This window comes from Physeter macrocephalus, chromosome 2 (genome assembly GCF_002837175.3).
Source record: "Physeter macrocephalus isolate SW-GA chromosome 2, ASM283717v5, whole genome shotgun sequence".
Taxonomy (NCBI): Eukaryota; Metazoa; Chordata; class Mammalia; order Artiodactyla; family Physeteridae; genus Physeter; species Physeter macrocephalus.
This window is the reverse complement of record NC_041215.1, coordinates 125,291,062-125,306,661: the sequence shown is the minus strand read 5'-3', so window position 1 is coordinate 125,306,661 and position 15,600 is coordinate 125,291,062. Positions and strand designations below refer to the sequence as shown.

The 15,600-nt window shown below is 37.6% G+C and overlaps 1 protein-coding gene across 1 annotated transcript in view; it reads left to right on the top strand.

The window, feature by feature from the left end:
• Positions 1–15,600, top strand: part of CUL3 (cullin 3) — a 124,542-nt gene that overhangs the window by 68,562 nt on the left and 40,380 nt on the right. Inside the window, exon 4 of the mRNA XM_024124528.3 lies at positions 15,135–15,295. Within this exon, the coding sequence (XP_023980296.1) occupies positions 15,135–15,295 (161 nt within the window). The remainder of the gene's footprint in view (positions 1–15,134; positions 15,296–15,600) is intronic.

Sequence of the window (15,600 nt, the reverse complement as noted above, 5' to 3'; positions counted from 1 at the left end):
GGGGCACGAACCCGTGTCCCCTGCATCGGCAGGCAGACTCTCAACCACTGCGCCACCAGGGAAGCCCAAAACACAGTTTCTTTTTTCTGTCACATTTATTTGGATGGTACAACTCAGTGTGGAAAGCTTTTTTTTCTTTTCTTTTTTTTTTAAATACTATTTTCTTCATAAGGGCCAACCTTAGCTTATATGAGTAAAATCTTAGTTGCTCCTATACTTAATGATTAGAATGGAAAACTGAAAGGGAAAGATTTAATATTTTTCTAAATATCTAGCACTTATGCTTCAATATGTGAAATACCGAAAAGTCCATCTCTTCTTGAGTAAGGGTGATTGAGTGACAACATGAGAGATGAAAGCTGAATATTCTCTTGCAAGTTTTTAAACCCTAATGTCCTTATATCTTCAGTTACAGGGGATGTCATATTAATACAAATATTTTTGTAATAGCTGCCATCTATCACTTCTAATAATAAATCTCTCCCAATCTTACAAGGACTGTAAGCCCTTGCAGTATATATATATATTCTTCAGATATGTATTGCCTTTTTCACCTAGTATTACTGTTTTATTATCATTCAAGAAAAATATCTTGTTCATCAAAACAGTTTGGAAAACATGGACCTGAGGTAGGCTGTTTAATAGCTTTCAAGGAGATTAAGCTCTCAGGTTTTTTTAACTTTAGTATGATTATTAAGATTCATCAAGCTTAATTATTGTGTCTGCAAAATCATCAAGCCCAATAACTTGTTACTTCATTGTTTATGTTTGAGAATTGGACATAATGATTTTCTTCTAAGATTTTACTCTCTGCTTTTTGAATTTTTATTTTCAGTTTCTTTAGTTTTGATTATTAGTTGTAATGGTGAGAGCATGTCCTGGTTTCTTTTACTTGGTAGAATGAAGCAGTGTTTGGAAAAAATTTCCATTGAGAGCAAACAACTGTAAAGTTTTTTGTTCTGCTGAGTGAATTCAATCAGGCCTATTACCCCAGGTTCTATAGGGCTTAGTGGCAAGAGGGTCAAGGAGAAGCTACTTCATTTTTCAGGGTTTTGATGAAACGTTTAACAAATTATTTAGCCTTTCTGAGCCTCATTTTCCTCTTCAGGATATAGATTCATTTTATGTTGACATTTTGAGTTAAATGCGATAGCATGTGAAAACATATAATATCTGGGGTTTAAATGTGAAATAAGTTAACTTACTGCTGTCCTCTTTAAGTTTTGGATTTGGTGAGTCTTTAAATTCCAACACAAACCCTGAGATAGAAAATTACTTGTGATTTCATGGTCCATCACTCTATTGATAAAAGGAGTATTTTAAAATTATTTATATACTTTTTATACCATGCTATTTTTAAAATTTCTGTTTTATTTCAGCACACACACACACACACACACACACACCACTTTTTTTTATTAGTTGGGGGGCAAATGAAATCTCAGACCTTGAATCCTGGCTGTTATGTGACCATAGTCAAGGAACTAATTATCATTCCTCAGCTTCCTCATTTATAAAATGAAAATAATATTGTGCTAATTGGGTAGAGTAGCCATGAGGCTTAAAGGAGCCTTTCATATGAAGCACCTATATGGCCTGGACTATAGTAATGTGCTCAGTAAAAATTAGTATTAATATTTCCCATCATCTTTTCATCAAACCCAGCTGGTAGTACCACAACCCTAGATAAACCCAGCAACTTGCCTTTCCTGGGCTTCTGCTGGTAGAAACCCCACTTGGGAAACCTCACACAGGGTAGCTCAGTGCCACTATTTGTCCATTTTCACAAACCTCTAGTCAGCCTTCCACACTGCTCAGTAGTCTCACTCTTTCTCTATTCAGCTCATTCCACCACTTTGAAAGAGTTATTTCTCTTCAAACCTCCAGCTATCCTGCTGGTCCCCTTACTCTTAAGAAACAATCTTGCCTTCTGTCTCTCAGAGAGAAGAAGAAAGCATCAGGTGGAAGCTGGGTTCATCTCTTGCCTCTGAATCTACAGGTTTCCCTATATTTTCTCCCCTTTTGTGTTTCTCTGTTTCCCTCCCATTTTAATGGAGGGCAGTGTTTCCTCACCTATCAAATGCCATTTCTTCACTTGCGCTAAGAATCTCATTTCTTTCTGCTTTGTCAAAAAACAGAATTATTTTCAGGTTCTGCCTTTTTACTGGTCTTACTCATCAGCATTAGACACATTCAGGTCACTGGCATCCTCAAAATAAAATCCCACTACATTTTCGGTTGGACCCCTGCACTGCTTCCCAGGGTCTCTCATTGCCATGCACAGCTAAATGTCTCATAGGAAATGTTGACACTTGCTATCTCTTTTTTCTCATCTTTTATTTATTTTGAATATGTTTTAGTCACGCTTCTATCTCAACTCTTCTATTCATTCTTGCTCTTACTAGGATCACCGCATCTGCGCATCTCGGAAAGCAAAGCTCACTGCCAGTCCTCATGCTCCTTGATTTTTCCAGCAGCACTGGCACAGTTGACTACTCTTCTCGTCTTCCAGCACGTTGGGTTCTTAATTTCTGTGACCAAACACTCCCTTGTATGCTTCCTACCTTTCTGTTTCTTCTCAGTCACTCTTCCTTCTCCTCTGCCCTTTAGAATAGAGGCATTCTTGGGGCTTAGTCCTAGGCTTCCTTCTCCTGGTGCCTGTTATTTGCTTACCTTAGCTCTCTGTTGTGCCTCTGTGCAGGTGATTCCCACATTATGTCTCCAGCCTCATTCTCTGAGCTTCAGACTCGTAAATTCATTTATCTAGTTGGTGGCTCCCTTCATTGTCTGAGAGGTACTTCAACCTTGGCGTTTCCAAATGAGCTCATAATCAGTGTCATTCCATCTGATCATGACAGAAACCTGGGAATTATTCTTGTCAGTTTCTTCTCCCTCTCTCCCTACATCATGTACTTCTAGAACCTGAACTTTCTCTGTTTTCATATCTACTACCTAAGACCTAAGACTACCTAAGACCTAAGACTACCTAAGAAGAGCACCTTCATTTCTTAGTAACTAGTCATATAACATTCACTGTGCTCCCCTCTATTCTCTTTTTCATATTGCTACTAGAATTATTACTTTAAAGCACATGATTATGTTACTCCCCTGCTGAAGTCCTTCTCTCTCATCTTGGAATTTTCACACATCTTCTGTCTGGATATGTTTCCAGAATGTTTCCTCCCTTTATGTGATTTTTTTCCTACTTATCCTTTAAGTCTTAGCTTAAATTTCTGGTAAGCTTTCCCTGACTCATGCTGTGTACTGCACACTGGCACCAGCTGCTCTCACTGTACTCAGTACTACTCCTTGTGTAGCATTTATCATTATTAACAACTGTTTAGTGCCTCGTTTCCTCACTAGGCTGAACTTTATTGGGGGGGATGTCTGTGTCACCACTGTGTCTCCCACACCTAACACAACTCCCTGCACAAACAAGGCACTCACATACATCTTTGAATTAATATACACATTCTTTTTTAATATATCATGCTTTTTTCAAAATGCTTATTAAAATATGCAGTTATAGGTTCAGAAAGAAATTTAAGTGTTGATAAGGTATCTTCATGTTCTATAAGGTAGACTTCTTTCATCCTTCATTCTCTATTTCTCCTTTTTATGTGTAGTATTCTGGGCTGGTAAGTAAGTGCTTTTAAAAATTAAGGTAAAATTTTTATACATTGAAATGTGCAAAACTGAAGTATATAAAGTTATTTTCGACTCATGTATGCTCCTTTGTAACCAATACTTCAGTCAAGATAAATAAATGCTTTTAATTTTCCAAAGATCAAAAAAAATTTTTCTGTTGACATCTGCGTTATTTTCTGTGAAGATTTTTACCCTCAATTCAGACTTATCAGATCACTTTACCTGCTAGATAAGACATACACCTGAGGTGTACAGGTTTTCTAGACAGATTTCTCTTTCCTATGAATTCTGGCTCTAACTGTTGGAATTTTAGATCTCAGGCTCAGAGGGAGGAGAGAAGATGCTACACTGTCTTCCCACCTCCCTCCTACTCAGCTAGCTGACTTTTTCTGTAACAAGGAGGTGTCTGTATCTTAAAGGCCCTGCGTGAGCCTCAGTGTATATAGATAGCATGGGACACACTGACTCTTGAAAGTGGAAATGGAATCAATCACAGGTTACGTGGAGGCAGCCGTTGGTCACGGTTTGTCCCTGCTCACTTTGTTGTTGGCAGGTTCAGCGTTCCAGAAAGAAAAGTGTACCTGTCTCTAGATGGAACATGTGATCTATACCCCTTTCTAACATTTGAGACTTGCATTATGTATTTTGCCCCCGAAGGCTCTGGAGTTTGTAATCTCTGCTTTGTTTGTTTCTTATTTTTAATTCATTCGTTTCTTTAAGAAAAGTTAACATGTTAAACTTTTAAGATTGGTTTGAGCCTACTTAGTATAAGTTTCCTTTTCAGTTTTTTAATTGTTTAAAAGATTAATGATTGGGGAAAGATCTGATTATTTTATGGAGAAAGTGTGTTATAGGTTATATAATAGCTTTAATTATCAAAATAATCCACAGGTATATTAATATTCAGTTCATTTCCCTCCCCCCCTTAAACTATAAAATGAATACAATATCAAGGGAGAGTTAAATTTATGGATGGTATTCTGTAGGTTACTTTTTTTTTTTTTTTTGCGGTACGCGGGCCTCCCACTGCTGTGGCCTCTCCCTTTGCGGAGCACAGGCTCCAGACGTGCAGGCTCAGCGGCCATGGCTCACGGGCCCAGCCGCTCCACGGCATGCGGGATCCTCCTGGACCGGGGCACGAACCCGTGTCCCCTGCATCGGCAGGTGGACTCTCAACCACTGCGCCACCAGGGAAGCCCCTGTAAGTTACTTCTGAGCAATTAGAATTAATGTCAAAAGATATAGGAAAGCATTTCCTATTGTGATATGCAGGGCTATCATATTAACCTTAATAGAAGGTTAATAGAGGAATTTTCTGCATAGAACTGGTTATTTTCAAAGATATTTTCATGTTTTTACTTGAATTTATCTATAGTCCCAGTCATTTTCACAAATAACAAAGATATAGTACTATTACAGGTTATCCTTAAAGACTAGAGGCTATAAATTCAAAGTCCTGGGGTTGAGAGTTGACCCAGGAAAGGAGGGTCACTGCTTCTTTGAGCTATATGGGAAGTCATCAAGGATGGTGGGTGAAGAGGTGAGGTGGAATGTAGCAACAACTTTGTGAAGAGGAAAGAAGCTGAGGAACTCTTCTGATGCTCTTGGTCTCCTTAATAAAGTAGAAGGTGGGACCATCACTTATGGGTGACAGAAGCATGTCAGGCGTTGAGTGTGGTAGACTGAGTAATGGACCCCCAGATATGCCCATGACTAACCTCTGGAACTTAGGGATTGTTACCTTATATGGCAAAAGGAACTTTGCAGATGTGATTAGGTTGAGAATCATGAGATGATGTTTTCCTAGGTTATCCTGGTGGGCCCAGTAGAAGTGCAGGGTCTTTATAAGGGGGTTGCAGGAGGGTCAGAGTAAGAGAAGTCAGTATGATGACAGAGGCAGAGATTGGAGTGATAATGCTTTGAAGATGGAAAAGGGGCTATAGCCAGGTGGCTACTGGAAGCTGAAAAAGACAAGGAAGTGCATTCCCCCCTCAGAGCCTCCAGAAAGAACCAGCCCTGCTGACATCTTGATTTATCCTAGTGAAACTGTTTTCAGTCTTCTCAACTGTAGAACTGTTAGAGAATAAGTAAGGTACTAAAGTTGTGGTAATTTCTTCAGCAATGATAGGAAACTAACACATGGGGGAAGTTTGGAATATCCCCTGTGCTGAGGTCAACTATCTATAAATAAATAAGTGGATCATCTGTAATTGTGAGGGGATAATTTAGGGTAAGTTGGCACAAATTTTGTATAGTGGAGGCAGTCAGCATTTGTACTTTTTTCAGAGGTACTTAAGCAGTCTCAGAGAAGAATTTTCAAAAACTAAGGAAAACCTACTGATATAATTTGGCTTATTCGGTATGGGGAAGAATTCTAAGATAGTAGCATTGTTAAAATTGTTGATCGTGAATCTGTGCTGTTTAATAAGCAGGCAAGTGAATCACAAGGTCCCAGGAAACAGAAGTATTGGGTATTAGGGATCAGTAGACCTGGAGATCCAGTTAGAATAAGGAGCAGTTGAAGTGTAACAAAAGAGAGGTGGGAGGAAAAGAGGATCTTTAATACCAGAGATACTTGATGTCTTCTAATGGTGAGTCTCAAGATTTGTCCATATCAATATGTGGGTGAAGGGAATCCTGGTAAGATGGGAGATGAAAATGTAGGCATCTCTAAGGATTGCGTCAGATTGGTCATTATTATGAAAGTTGCAGTTACCAAAGGTAATAGATGTCAAGGAGTAGAGTTGAGAGAAATAATGTAAGCTGTTTGCCGAAGCTACCAAGGATTTGTATGTCCTTGGAGATCAGAAGACAGGATGAGAACATGGAGACGTCAGAATTTGTGAGTCTGTTTTTTCTCGTAGAGTTTGATACTTTTAGTTCCAAAAAATACTTCTTTACTGTATTCTAGATTGCACATTGAGAAAAGTTTGAAAATAGCTGTATTCTGGAAGAACATAGGTAGGTTGCTTAAGAGTCTTCTTGGTACTTTCTCTGTTTTCAAAATAACATCTTAGAAGAAAATAGGATCCAGTGGCTTTGGGACTGTTAAGCTTCACACTTGTTCAATATATTTACTTACTGCTTTTGCAAGAAAGGTCTGTGCAAGACAGGTTCCCCATATGTGCTCTAGTGTTTGCATTTGTGACTGACAGTATAATACCTTGGCATCTTTTTATGGTTAGGTCAAAAGCCAGGTACTAGGCCTTTATGTAAAATAAAACTAGGGCGATGTCGTAAATACTGTAAAGGTTAAGAGTATTGTGCTTGATAATTAGGATTTCTTCCTTGCCGTCCATTTTAGCTCCTCTTTCAAACAAATTAATAGAACCATAAACACCTTGATTACTGTGCCCTGTGAACTGTTTTTGTATGTGTGCACTGATTACATAGCCATCTATGACTGAGTTTAGGGAGGCAGGTATTAATTCAGCCAGAGGTAGGCCCTGTAATACTTCTTGCTTAAAGACTACTTTGTCTAGTGTTACTATATGAGCTTTCTTACAATTAATGTTTGCATGGCAAACTTCATCTCATCCTTTTCTTTCCACCTTTTTGTGTCCTTATATTTAAGGTGTGTCACTTGTAAGTACCATATAGTAACATGCTCTTTAACCTATCTGGTAATCTTTGTTTTTAAATTGAAGCATATAATTCATTTACATTTAATGTGATTACTGATGTATTTGGGTTTATATTTGCCATCCTACTGTTTTGTTTTTTTCCTGTTTGTCTTATCTGTTCTTTTGATTTTTTTCAGCTTTCTTTCCTCCTTTTAGGTGAATCAAGTATGCTTTATTATCCTATCCCCTTCCCCCATTAGCTGTTATTTATATATACTTTTATTATTATTATTTTAGGGATTACCTTAGAGATTACAACATAGATCCTTGACTTATAGTTTACCTTATATTAGTTTTTTTTTTTTTAACCACTTCTGGATAATATCAGAGTCTTTGAATACTTTGACTTCCTGGGGCTTTTCCCCCTTTGTTTTTAGACATTTGATCCTGGGGTGCTTGTTTTGTTTTGGTGCGGGGACAGGCCTGGTAATTTTTCCAACATTGTGTATGAAAAATTGTGGAGGCCCTGGATGATGATGTTTTCCTTCACAGGATTATAGATCACCATGATCTAGTTGAAGCTGGCTTTTAGGCTTTGTTAAGGTTGATCTATTTTCAGTTTGCCTTTTTTTCCAGGGCATGTTTTTACGCACAGGAAATAACCCCTTCTGGGGTCTCAGTTAAAAGCCTGAGTTGTTTACTGCTTTGCTCTTCACAGTTACTGTGCCTTGAGATACCAGCTTTTGTCTCTCTCTACTGCAAGTCTGCCAACAGTCTCTGTTCAGCTCTTTAGTCTCCCAGTGCTGCTTTCTATTTGGTATTTTGGTGTCTCATCCACGCTTAGGTGATGTGTCAGTAAACATCTCAGTGAAAATTGCTTGCAGAATTTCTGGCTCTTCTTTACATTTCTCTCTTCTTCAGACTTTTGCCTCATGAGTCTTAGCTGCTTGATAGCCAGCCCCCCACCTGTGACTTTCTGCTTGGCCTCTTTTTTCCAGTCCTCCAAATACAACAAATGACCCAAGGGAACGAGTGAAGGTGAACGTAGGGCTCCTCTCAGTATACTTGTCTTTTCTCCAGAATTTGGGCCACGCAAGTCCAGGTTGCTTTTGGTGCTCTTTGATGCTTTTAAACAGTATTTGTTTGTTTGTTTTAATTGTTGTAAAACGCACATAACATAAAATTTATTATCTTAATCATTTTAAAGTGTACAGTTAGTTCAGTGGTATTAAGTACATTCATACTGTTGCACAGCCATCACCTCCATTCATTTCCAGAATTTTCATCTTGCAAAACTAAAACCCAATACCCTTTAAATGATAACTCCCCATTCCCCACCCCCTGGTCACCACCATTGTACTTTCTGTATGAATTAGACCACTGTAGCTACCTCATATAAGTGGAATCATAGAGTATTTGTCCTTTTGCAACTCAAGTTTCATCCATGTTGTAGCCTGAGTCTGAATTCCCTTCCTTAACAGATTAGTGGTTACCAGAGGGAAAGGGGGATGGGGGCAGGGCAAGATGTGTAAAGGGGGTTGGCTGTATGATGACAGAAACTAAACATTTGGTGGTGAGCACGTTGTAGTGTATACAGAAGTCATAATATAATGTTGTACACATGAAATGTATGTAATGTTATAAACCAATGTTGCATCAATTTTAAAAATTGCCTTTCTTTTTCAAGCTGAATAATACTCTGTTGTATGGATATACCACATTTGCTTATCCATTCATCTGTCAGTGGTCACTTGACTTGTTTCCACCCTTTGGCTATTTTGAATAATGCTGCTGTGAACATGGGTGTATGAATATTTCTTTAAGACCTTTCTTTTGACTCTTTTGAGTATAAACCTAGATGGTAGAATTGCTAGATCATATGGTAATTCTGTTTTTATTTTTATTTATTTACCCTTTTTATTTAAAAAAATTTTTTTTAATTTATTTAAGTATTTTATTTATTTGGTTGCGCCGGGTCTTAGTTGCAGCATGCGGGCTCCTGCTGCTTTTCTATTCTCTTTTTTTTTAAAAAAAGATAAACGAAAACAGTTATAGATCTTCTTGCCTTGAGGACAAGAAAGTGAAAGAGGAATTATTTAAGTTTAATTAAGCTCCTTGACAGTGTGCTTGATAAACCAACTTTCAGAGCTATTCACTTCAGTTTAAAAAGTGGTCTTTGCCTAAATAAATAGCTACCGTTGGTCATAAGTGGGATCAAGCAGGGAAGTGTAGATGAATGAGTACTAATCCATTACTGCCCTTAGTTCGTTAGTGGTGTTATTAAAAGTACTGAACTGCTGGTATTTGAAGCAAAAATTTTATAACAAGCTCCCTCAAAAAATAATTGAGACAAAGGACTATTGTATTTATATTTGTAGTACTAAGTGTTCAGAGTTGAATGTAACCCAAAGGTTAGTTTTAGAATTTGCTTCCCAAATACCTATTTAATCTTACAAGAAAACATTGTTCAAATGAGACACTAGATATGAGTGATATTGAAAGAGCTTATAATTTGTCCTTTCCTTGGGTGCATCATTGATTCCTATGCCCAGTACACGTTTATCCTAGTTTGCTTTTTCGTGATACAGTGACTGTTGGTTAAAAATATTTCCCGAACCATTTATTGTGGATACAGTAGTAAGAGTTATTTTTTGAAGTTCATTATCAAATTTTTGTTGTTTGGGCTTCCCTGGTGGCGCAGTGGTTGAGAGTCCGCCTGCCGATGCGGGGGACATGGGTTCGTGCCCCGGTCCGGGAAGATCCCACATGCCGCGCGGAGCGGCTGGGCCCGTGAGCCATGGCCGCTGAGCCTGCGCGTCCGGAGCCTGTGCTCCGCAACGGGAGAGGCCACAACAGTGAGAGGCCCGCGTAACGCAAAAAAAAAAAAAAAAAAAAAAAAATTTTGTTGTTTTATTTTTATTTAAATACCACTCCCTGAGTCATGAAGCTTTTTAGCCCACTTACACAGTCACTCCTTGACTTTGCACAGGTTTAGCTTTCATAAAATCTATATTTTCGCATAGTGTGTCTTGACACATCTAAGAATACTTTGCATGCTGAGTTTGATCTCTCATATATTAGTTAAATATTTAGGTATCTTGGTGGATTAGGTGTCTTGGTGAAGCTATCGGTTAAGGGGAAAAGGTTTGCTTGGCCTAGGAATAGCAACTCCCAAGAGGGAACCATAAACAGATTTTAAATGTAGTTTTATCTCTGTAGTTATGAAACTCACATCCCTTTAGTAAATCTAATGTTTGATCCAGACGTGAGTCTTTCAAATGGATTTTTCAGAACATTTTATATTTAAAATGCCTGTATTTTGGCTTTCAAAAGGCAAATAGAAGCAACCACCAACTTTCTGTCTCTTCTGAGCTCTCTTCAATAGATAAATGACTAATGTTGGACTCATACAAACTACCTTTTGGTCAAATTAAATATTCACATAGAAATGTATACAAAATAAAAGGTCTTCCAGTGATTTAAATGATTAGAGCTAAAATGATATTGTATTACATAAAATTAGCCACTTATTTTTTAACAAAGAGAGATTCCTGTTAGAATCTATTACGAAAGGCTGTTGTGTACCCACAGGCTGAATTCCTTCTGATAGTGCTGATAAACAGTAAACAGAAGATTTAGCATGTTCATTCAGCAAATATTTTAATAATCATGTGCAGATCACAAGTTTATTGTGAATGTGTGCCTGCATTAGTTTAATGTATGCACACATAAACACTCAGATGTATGTATGTATAGCTTTTATTTTACTTGATGGTAATTAATCATATGTACCAAACAATATAAATGACTATTTGGTATTACTCATTTAAGTAGCTATACTCATGTTTGCAGGTTTTCCCTTCTCTATTTGGTATCTATAATATTTCAGGGTTAACAGCTTTTCTTAATATTATGTCATTTAATTATAATCATTATACACCTTGACAGTCTCACATTAAAAGACAGGGTTTGGCTTTTATCCTACAACATCTGTACTTCCCTTATCCCCAGTCATCCTCCATGGATGTACATTTTCTGTGCTTTGCTCAAATACTCCAACCATGTGTTCCCATCATGCCTGGCTTCTTTTACTCTGAAATATTGTTCTCTCCCATATGCATTATGCCTGAAGAACGCATCAGCTGCACCTGGTTCTCTTTCTGTCTTTTTGCCACAGGGCTTAAGATAACAGATATTATAGGCCAATGCGGTTATAGACTCACCTGCTTTGGTAGTGATAGCATCACTGTGTTTAGGATTGAGAAGAGAGTAACCCAGGCCAGGGGAGACTGATAACACAAAGGGAAGGAGTAATATTGAAATGTGTCTTGATCCCTAGTATATGTTAATTTTTGATCAGAGAGTTAAGCTTCAAAGGAAATCAGAGTTTTAGAGACTGTCTTTACCAGCCCTTTATGTTACCCAGGACCGGAGTGGGTAAATGACTTACTCAGGGTCACACCACCAGTTAATGGTAGAGCCAGAGATAATACGAAGAATTCTATAACTGACACGTCCACTTTAGAAAACAAACAATTTGGCAATTTTCATATAGCTCAATAGTACTTCTACTCATAGAAATCCCTCCAAGAAAAATGAAAGCATACGTCCAACAAGAAGATTGTACCCAAGTGTTCATAACAACATTACTCATAGTAGACTGGAAACAGCCAGTAAACTGGCAACAGCCCCAAATATCCATCAGCTGATAAATGGATAAGCTAAATGTGGCATATCCAATACAATGGAATACTTCAGCCCAAAAGAGGAATGAAATGCTAATATATGTTATATTAATGAACCTTAGCAACTTTACACTTGATGAAAAATCAGACACAAAAGATTACATGTTCTATGATTCCACTTAATATGAAATGTCCAGGAAAGGAAATGTATAGAAAGAGAAAGCAGAGGTGCTGGAAGTGGAGATTGACTGCGGAAGGGCTGGAGGGATTTTTTTCTTTTTTCTTTTTTCTTTCTTTTTTTGAGTGATGGAAGTATATTCTAGAACTGAATTGTGGCAATGACTACACAATATAGAAATTTACTGTAAATTATTGAACCATGCTCTTAAAATGAGTGAATTTTACGGCATATAACTGCAATAAAGCCAAAAGGGGAAAACGTTAAAAAAATTTTCACTTTAGCACTCTTAGTTTACTCTGAAGATTACATTGCATGTGTCTTTTGTTCTGTAATTCTTAAAAGTAGTTGCCTTTCACGAAAAACAATAAAATCTGAGTTGGTTCTTTGACATTTCTCTTAGCCTAAATTAAGAACATTTGATTTCCTAAGAAAGAGGTTAGTGTCTTAGTAGACATATGTTAAGTTTGCTTATATCATATGTATGTGATGTTATATATCCCCTACAAGATGTGCTGAATGTCACAGAGGCATATTGTACAGTTGAAACTTAACAGTACCTGCCTGAATACTTTCTGTTCTCGCTGTGAAACAGCCTGATTGATACAAAGTTCTCTCAGTGCTGTTCCACTGCTTCTCAGTGTATCTTCTCTGTTTTGCTCTTGTCAGTTGATCTTTGCTTACTGAGAGTCAGTTGTATTTGTTTTCAAGCCTGTTTATGCTAGTTGTACTTCTTGTTATTACATCATTTTATATTGTGTAAGTCAATAAAAGTGTGAAAAACAATAAAATTTGTTATTTGGCAAACTAGATTGAATGTTTTGGAAAGACTTGACAAAGGCAAATCACTAAATATTGGGTAATTTGGTAATTTAAAAAACTGGAGTGGAAATTGTAAAAGTCTAGAAGGCCTTTTTACATTGCTTCACAGTTGTCTCTGGTCATTAGCCATCTTAATGGAAACTAAAAGTAGACAAGCTAGGCATTTATGATGTATGGGTATATGTGAGAAAGACAGCGTTGACTTCTAATCACGGGACTCATGTTTAAAGAAAAAGTCTTTATCTCAGTGAATGCTTATATGTTTTAAATTAAAATGTTTAAGGTGCTGGTGTGGGGGGTGTGTGTGTGTGTGTGTGTGTGTGTGTGTTTAATAGTTTTCCTCTTTTACCACTTTAGCTAGCTAGTTACTGGTTTTGATTGCATTGGGTAAGAGTGATTCTGTATTTGGTACAGAATCTGTACCATAGAAATTTATAATCAAAATTGTAAAAATCAAATTTATAAATAATTTACTCAATAATTGGAGTGATTATTTTCTCATTGCTTTATAAATTATTAGATTTATGCCAGTTTTTATTGAATGTGTTTTGTTTTATGCTGAAAAGTAAGCCAGAATCAGGATGGTAGTGGAGGGTGGGGAGTGTTGGACCTGAAGGTCATGAGAGTAAAGAGTAGCTTCAGTACATAGAAAACAGTGAGGCCATCAAAAAGGAGGAGGGATGCGGTCGGTCAGGGCAAAACTCAGAATTTAAGATCTTGAGGAAAGAAGTGTGAAATTCAAGAATTTATTGAAGGGCTTCCCTGGTGGCGCAGTGGTTGAGAGTCCGCCTGCCGATGCAGGGGACACGGGTTCGTGCCCTGGTCCGGGAAGATCCCACATGCCGCGGAGCGGCTGGGCCCGTGAGCCATGGCCGCTGAGCCTGTGTGTCCGGAGCCTGTGCTCCGCAACGGGAGAGGCCACAACAGTGAGAGGCCCGCGTACCGCAAAAAAAAAAGAATTTATTGAAGAAATCATCAATGAAAATTTTGAACTTAACTGAAGTTGCTGTCAGGATTTGAAAAATGTGATATAAAATGTAGAAAGTGAGCACCAACAATGCTAATAAAAGAGCATCTTTCCTTGTAGCCATTAGGTATGTACCATTGTGTGAGATGAATGAAAGTTGGAGGATAGTGTCTGTGAAGAGAGTGCTTCATGGAGAATTTAGTAAAAATTGGCTAGAAAGGTGATCAAGACCATTTAATACTAATATGGTAGAACTTCTGTTCATGTTTACCTTGTATTTTATTTGGTGTTGCTTGTATTAACTGTGTTCCTTTAAAAGTTCAGAGATCACAGTTTGCAGTGAGTCTTACTGGTTTTGGATTACAAATGCCTTTAAGAATCTGGTGAAAGCTATGGACTCTTTCCAAAATACTTACTTGTGAACAAACACACAATCATTTAAAAATTTGGGGAAGTTCACAGACCCGCCAAAGCCCAGAGAGATCCTGGTTAAGAACAGAAAGGAATTCTGTTACTAATCCTTTTGTGAATTAAGAACAGTAGTTTTATTTCAGTGTATTTTGGTGTAAATACAGATTTTAAAATATTTCACAAAATAGGATTTTTATGGCCAATAATTCTGGATTATCTGTACTCTATTAAGTGAGACACCAGTAATCATGTTGGTAAGAACTTGAAAGTTAGATGACTACCAGTAAATAATCTGAAATGGCAGTAGCTAGGGGTGTTTTAATTATGTAATACTGAATGCTGCTCTGTTATAAGCATTAGATCCTTTTAACATTTACCAGTAAACAGTCAGCTTAAGTCACATGCATCTGTATTTCATTCAGCTCTCAATTTTACTTAAAGAATATGATCTTCAGGTACAGTATTTAAGAAAATAAGAACCATATTTGTGCATGGTATGGCTTTGGGAGAAAGGAAGTTCTGCCTGCCTTGCTGTCTACCTTTCTCCTCTGCTTTCTGTTGACTTGCCTCTTTCCCTGGGTGGGGTGCTTGCTTTTTTCCTCCCTTTTTCTTAGGGTAAATGGGCAACTGCCTATAGCCATTGTTTCAGTAGCAATTGTAAATTGTAAGGACTTACTATATATAACTTTTATATAACTTGGGAGGTACTAGAAAATGCCATGTTGCTTGAAGTGTTTCTCACCTGCAAAATTGACCACTTTTGGAATTTTATTTCCTTTATTATTGTAACTCAAAAGGATTATTTTTATGTTCGCAAGAGTTGTACTAATGTTTATATTATGATTTTGTTTTAACTGCAGGACCGTGTGTACGTACAACAAAATAATGTGGAGAATGTCTACAATTTGGGATTAATTATTTTTCGAGATCAAGTTGTACGTTATGGGTGTATTAGGGATCACCTACGACAAACACTGTTGGATATGATTGCCAGAGAGCGGAAAGGAGAAGTTGTAGACCGGTATAACAATCTTTTTACCCTTTGGGTTTTGGTTTTTAGTGGTTATATTTTATTAAAGTAAATTAAAGGTTGATTTCCAGCATATTATGAAAATACTCAAAAACCTTATATCGCAGTTAACAAAGTTAGCTAGATTGTAACTAAAAAGCACACATTTATTTTTAGAAGAAACCATCCTAAGCTTTTATTGAATATACCTTCCTCCGCCCGGTACGCGGGCCTCTCACTGTTGTGGCCTCTCCCGTTGCGGAGCACAGGCTCCGGACGCGCAGGCTCAGCGGCCATGGCTCACGGGCCCAGCCGCT